The following is a 6,758-nucleotide window of genomic DNA, read 5'->3' on the forward strand; positions in this document are numbered from 1 at the left end:
AGTGTAAAATATACCTTAGTGTTTAAAAACAAGTGTGTCACTTTAAAGGTAAACATTCATTTATTCCACAGGGTAGGGGTCAAATTATAATCTTTCGGAAGCATGCAAGTCTTGCCTTCGGTTTTAATAACAAAAATTATGGCACAAAGGCAAGTTGGGAGAGGCAACAAGGAACAACTGGTTGCAAGTGTATGGTTACTTAAAATGAAGATACAACATTTCCACAAATTGCTTTGTCAAATCGTCAATTTTTTTTGCAATTTAAAAAACAAGTTAACAAGGACACATAAATTGGACGTAAAAGAAGGGCATGATGGCAAACCAAGTAGAGCACCAAGGCATTTTTCTTGTCATCGACAATATCGGGGAACAATGACAAGCTAGGCATGGCACTAGCCATCGTAAACTTTTAACCTTCACGAGGCACGATATTCCATGTGAACTGCTGTGCTAACCACATGTAGGTTATACGACCTTAAATCAATGTATATATATATATATAAATAAAAACAATTAAATTTCTGCTACATTCAATACAAAATAATTACCAGCTTTCCGCTTTTATACGACTTCCCCCATTCTGATTGGACGACGTCAAGAAAAACTGAATGTTATCCTTCGATAAACTTCAGAAAATGACGTCATTACGCCAGCTGGGACGTCATTACATAAAACAGGCCATGGAAAGGATGCTAGAAGCTGATTTATGTGTATTTTAATTAAATATAGTGTGAACAGGTGCTTGTGCATACATTATAGAAGAGGGTGAGGGGCTAAACAGTGGCTAACAAAATTTATAAGTGGTTAAGACATGCTTCCCCAGAAAAGTATTGAAAAAAAAAGAGGAGAAAATTTGCTTGACCAAGGAGAGGGTTCGACTGCTATAACCCACCCTCTTTACAAGCTCTTGTATTTGTAATTATATAAAAACTGTTTGTCATTTTGGGGGGGGGGGGGGGGGGGGGGGGGGGGGGGGGGGGGGGGGCTCTGACGGATCGGGTACAAACTATATCAGATTTTGGTTACAATGGCAAACATTAATATGATAAAAAAAATTAATTTAAAAAAAGGATCACAAGTGGGGGGGGGGGTGCACGTGCCCCCCCCCCCCCCCTCCCTGCCCCGATTCCTACGGGCCTGCAACTGTCACAAACTGCATAAAATTGCATAGCATGGTAAAGGATTTTAAACTAAATGCCTAAGAAAATGACGACATTATGTCAAATGGGATGCCATTACATAAAGCAGATCATGGGAAGAACGTTAGAAACTAGTTTATGAATTATGTGTAGTTTTAGGTAAGACAAAAAAAAAACCTCACTAATTTACATACCTCTAGACATTTGCTTTCCAGAAGACTGGGCGGCGAGATTTCATCTGCAAGTAAAATAATTATGTCAAAATTTGTTCATGTCTGCCTGTAATCAAACATGAGAATAAAAAAAGCTGCATTTATATAAAGAAAAGAAGAAAATGTTTTATTTAACGATGCACTCAACACATTTTATTTTCAGTTATATGGTTGTCAGACATATAGTTAAGGACCACACAGATATTGAGAGAGGAAACCCACTGTCGCCACTTCATGGCCTACTCTTTTTGATTAGCAGCAAGGGATCTTTTATATGCACAATCACATAGACAGGATAGCACATATCACGACCTTTGATGTACCAGTCGTGATTCACTGGCTGGAGCGAGAAATAGTCCAATGGGTCCACCGACGGGGATCGATCGTAGACCGACCGCGCATCAAGCGAACGCTCTACCACTGGGCTATGTCCCACCCCTCTGCATTTATATGACCCATTTAATGAACTATTTGGTAATAAACAAGTCAGCAGCCTCATGTTTAGGTATAGAACAATTCTGTTCTTAGGTCAGGTCAGAGTGTTTAACGTGCACATTCAGAACAGGCTGTTGTAGCGCACACCTGTCCTGGGCAGGAAAGGGGTGGGGTGAGTTGGAGAGGGCACCGCCTGCACTGGCAGGTGCATGGGAGCACCAGTTGTCCAACCGCGGCTGGTAACATGGAATTTGGAAAGTCTCGTAGGATTAAGCTAAAGAGAATGGGTGCTCATTTTTGTGAAGGAAATTAGGCGCAATTTTGAAGTCCACCAAAAATTAAACATAACGAGCTACGTAGTTTTGGAAGATCAGTATGCCGAGGGTAGCTCATTAAGTGGACCTAGATAGTGTTGCGTTGTCTCCCTAGGTTGCCCATAGGGGCCTGATCTGTTCAGATCGTGGCATGTCAACCCAGGGGAGACTCGTAGCAATTGCAAATTTTAAACACAACTTTTGAAATTTACTTTAGTTTGACGAAATAATTTCAGTAATGATTGATATTTTGTTAAAAATAATGTTGCTTTTCTACAATTTTTGGAGTTCATTAGATAATTTACTGAAATTTTCTACACACACAGAGCTAGCCCTGAAATATGTTGTGATTGGGAGTTGGTTTTCCCCCCCCCCGTGTACAAAGGGCTTGAATTTAATGGCAGCCACATGGCTAATTGCCCTGGGTAGTGATATGCTGCGATGCCATGAAAATTAAACAATCTCACGTCCAAACTAGCTGTACCTTATTTTGCATGTTAGCATTTGGTCATCATACACAAATGCGACTCCTGAAATTTGTTTATTACAAAAACATGAAACTATTGACACTTATTTATTTTGAATGGGCAGGATTTTATTTCTAAAATTTGACTTGACATCCATAGCTTTGACTTTGGAAATTTTAGCATTGTTTACAATATTTTGGGAATGTTCAATTTCATTTAAAAAATAGCTTAGACTTAGTAAGCTTCGTCAGAATCGAAAAGACTAATACTGTATATATACTTTTATATATGCCTTTATACAATAATTAAAAAATGAGAATTATTTACACTGATAGGTGATAAAACTCTGATGGGTGAAGTGTGGTTGAAGGTTGCCTGTTGACTGTAATTCCATCAAAAAAATTTCCAACAGTCGAGGCACATAGAGTAAATTTCTAGCGAAAACACTGGTTGCGACAAATTTATCAAGTTTTCCTTTACATTCACCATTATTACACACACAAAATCCACTTGTACTCGGTTCTTCAATCTTATCACTTCTAACGATATTAACATCGATACTTGGATATGCATCTTATATTTGAATACACACCAATCAGGGCTAGCTCTGGCACTCGTCAGCCAAATTCGTTAATTTTATTTTAATTTGGCGAAAAAAACGTCAAGTAATAATTCATGTTTTGTTGGAAAATAACTGGGTTTTGCCTGGGGTTTTTTTTTTTGGGGGGGGGGGGGGGTTTAAATAATTTGGCAAAATGTTTTGCTCACCCAGAGCTAGCCCAATCTAATTAAAATTAGCTCCACTATTACATGTGGATCTAACAGCAGGACCACACAGATGTTGAGGAATGAAACCTGCTGTCGCCACTTCATGGGCTACTCTTTTAGATTAGCAACAAGGGATCTTTTAACTGCACCATAGCATAGACAGGACAGCATATACCACAGCCTTTGATGTACCAGTTGTGGTGCACTGGCTGGAGCAAGAAATAGCGTAATGGGCCCACTAACAGGGATTGATGCCAAACTGACCGCGCACGCATCAACTGGGCTACATTTCAGCACCATGATTGTTTAGAGAATGATGTGCCATTCTCCAATTGTTTGACATCTGCCAACATCCTGGTAATCTGAATCACTCTTCTCGACTTATTTTGATGCCTGTCGAGTCATTTTTTGCCAAAACAGCCATTCTGCTGGGTAGATTAGCACTTGTTTTAACTTTTTCGCAAACGCAGGCAATAGGATTTCAAATTTCATGGGAAACACTTTTTCGGTTCCCTGCCTTGTGAACACGGGAACCCATCGGAAACTGTTTTTAGGTTCTACTGAATAGTCGTACTCACAGTGTTCTGGGGATACCAGAATTTAATTTTGGATACCAGACTTCAAGAACCCAGTATCCCACCGGGGTACCATATAATACTAAATTCTCAGGTGGGATACCAGATTTTAAAATGTTATTATCCAACTGGGATACTGCCCAAAATGTTTTACACTGACTCTATATAATAACCAGTGGAAAATTTTTTTTTTTTTTTTTGGTTCCGTGATTTTATCGACAACTATCATTTTCATGAAATCTAAGGCCTGAAACGTGTGCTTAAACAGACGTATAATTATACCATTTATTATTATAAACAGAATACTTTGAATGAGTTCAACCCATACCCCACGTTCAATGGTTAAAGGGTTAGTTTTAGAGTTAGTCTTTAGAGCCTTTGATATTGAGGGGTACGGGTCAAACTCTTTTCGAAAACTTTTTAAGATACAAAAGGACAGGAGAACCTTCATCTGAGAGTGCTGAAAATGGTGATACAGATCTGACTTCATGTGCCATTTCCTTCGGTTTCACTGCGGAATCTTCAGGTTTTACAGGTGAAACACTTCGTCCATCTGTGCAAAGTGTGGTCTTCGACATTCTGAAATAACAAGTGTGCACATGTATATTATAACATAATGCGATCAATCAACCTGACAAGCTCTTAAATGATTTACTTCTGGTGAAATTTATTTTAAAAATATATTGGTAGCAATTAAATAATGGGAAATGGGGAAAAAATGGAAAACCAAAAACTATAATCATTTATTCACGATTATACCAAAATATAATTATATCAATTTGAACCTCCACAAATTAAAAAATTTACATATATGAATAAAAACTAAATATACTAAATTACTTATTAAAAATGACCGTGGGCACTGTGACTGTGACTTTAAAACTTTAAATTAAATTTAACATTTAATAAATCATTAAAAACATTATTAATATAGGTGCATTACTTACGTAATAATGTAAAGTTAATTTTGTGTATCAGTATTTATCAAAGTGCAATTCTAAGTAAAGAAGCATATGCATAGATACATTTATATCAAGTAACGCTGATCAAATCATTCTTCGCAAATCATGCCAAATGACCACCATTGCGCATCATCTTTTCCCGCCAGTTGCAGGTGGCGCTGTTAATCGTAACATTTCGACAAAATGGTTACAGTCATTGGAATTCATCGCATCTTTTCGGAAGCATTAACGAAAATGGCCGATGAGTTAAATTTACATAATTTGTATCAAAAGGCAACGAGCCTCGAAGGTGAATAATATTATTATACATATATAATCTACTGAGTAATGCCAAACCTCGTAAAAAAAAAACATTTTATTAAGTTTACCCATCTTTAGACAATATGTCATGTAAATAAAATAAAACAGGTTTTTTTAAAAAAACAAATTACCATCAAATTGCAATGATTAATTTAACTTTTAAAGGGACATACCCTAGTTTTCAAACACTGATGCATATTTTTTTTACTATTAGAGCCGTTTTTGATAACTGAAATCATACTTTACTCGGATTTTGTGGTTTAAAGGCATATTGTCACAGACCATTGACCTATTTCATGGGCGTACATGGGGGGGGTCGATGGGTTCGACCGAACCCCCCCCCCCCCCCCTGAAATATATCTGACATTATTATATTTACTCAACATAGAAATATATGCCCAATATCTCTGCAATCTATTTTGGAACCCCCCCTTTTCAAAATCCTATGTACGCCCATGTATTTAATGGTCTAACAAATTTGTATTACCTGAACAAAAATAATTTGATTTGTCCCTAATTGTACCTTATTCAACCATCTTCATAACCACCATACTCCATTTATTACTGACATTTTGTAAAAATAATTGAATTATGGCAATGGTCCATAATTCAAAAATTAAAATATCCGAGAGGGATGACATGGATTTTACTCCATCATGGTTCAGTTACGGTGATGCGATAGCTAGATTTAGTTTCCAACAATTAATGTAATTTTTATTTATTGTCCATTTTTAGAGAAATTGGGTCCTTAAATCCGTGACAGTATGCCTTTAAATTATCAGTTTCCATACATTCAGTGTTTTTGGTCATCCTGGTGTTTTTAATATCACAAAATGCATTTCTCATATTTTTAGAAACGCACGTGCGTCTGAGAAGTAACAGTTATGGAGTCGTGTTTTAATCTATTTTTAGAGGGTATTTCATCATTTCAAAGTCACAGACTCATGTTTCACTCAATTGTAACTTTATCCAAATGTGTTACAGGTTTGTAGATTAACTAAACTTAGTGTTAATTTTCACGGGTTGAAACTAGGGTCTGTCCCTTTAATACTGGGGAGGGGGCAGTCGGTTCAGTCGGTTGAGCACTCGCCTGAGGTGCTTGCGTCGCAGGATCGAACTACCTCAGTGAATCCGTTCAGTTGATTGGATTTTTCTCGTTCCAACCAGTGTATCACAACTGGTCAAAGGCCGTGGTATGTGCTTTCCTGTCTGTGGGAAAGTGCATATAAAAGATCCATTGCAGTATTAGGAAAATGTAGCAGGCTTCCTCTGTTGACTACGAGTCAGAATTACCAAGTCTTTGATTAAATAGGCTAATTGGAATACAGACATCATAATGTGCCTGCATGCATATATATATAGTGTGTGCTTTCAGTGTAATAGCAAATCTTATGAACCGGCGAAACCACAAAATATGACAACAGTAACATGTCGCTGAAGGCCACAAATGTTCCCGAATGGATTCCTAGGATTAACCAACGTAAAATAAGGGGGGGGGGGGGGGGGGGGCGTACATCTTATTGTAAAAAACATTTTTTTAAGAAAAAAAAGCTTCTAAAATAGTTTGGGACTCATGTAGCCTACGC

At 37.4% G+C, this 6,758-nt stretch overlaps 1 protein-coding gene across 2 annotated transcripts in view; it reads right to left on the minus strand.

The window, feature by feature from the left end:
* Nucleotides 1–5,007, minus strand: part of LOC121385296 (lymphocyte-specific helicase-like) — a 36,394-nt gene extending 31,387 nt beyond the window's left edge. The window contains exons 1-3 of one of the 2 annotated variants that reach the window (XM_041515917.1): nt 4,936–5,007; nt 4,356–4,489; nt 1,334–1,377 (exon numbers count right to left, since the gene is read on the minus strand). In XM_041515917.1, coding sequence (XP_041371851.1) covers nt 1,334–1,377; nt 4,356–4,488 — 177 coding nt within the window. In that variant the 5' untranslated portion in view covers nt 4,489; nt 4,936–5,007. Of the gene's footprint in view, nt 1–1,333; nt 1,378–4,355; nt 4,490–4,857 lie in introns of both variants that reach the window. The other variant, XM_041515916.1, reaches the window with a different exon arrangement.
* Nucleotides 5,008–6,758: the final 1,751 nt, after the last annotated feature.

This window comes from Gigantopelta aegis, chromosome 11, assembly GCF_016097555.1.
Source record: "Gigantopelta aegis isolate Gae_Host chromosome 11, Gae_host_genome, whole genome shotgun sequence".
Classification (NCBI taxonomy): domain Eukaryota; kingdom Metazoa; phylum Mollusca; class Gastropoda; order Neomphalida; family Peltospiridae; genus Gigantopelta; species Gigantopelta aegis.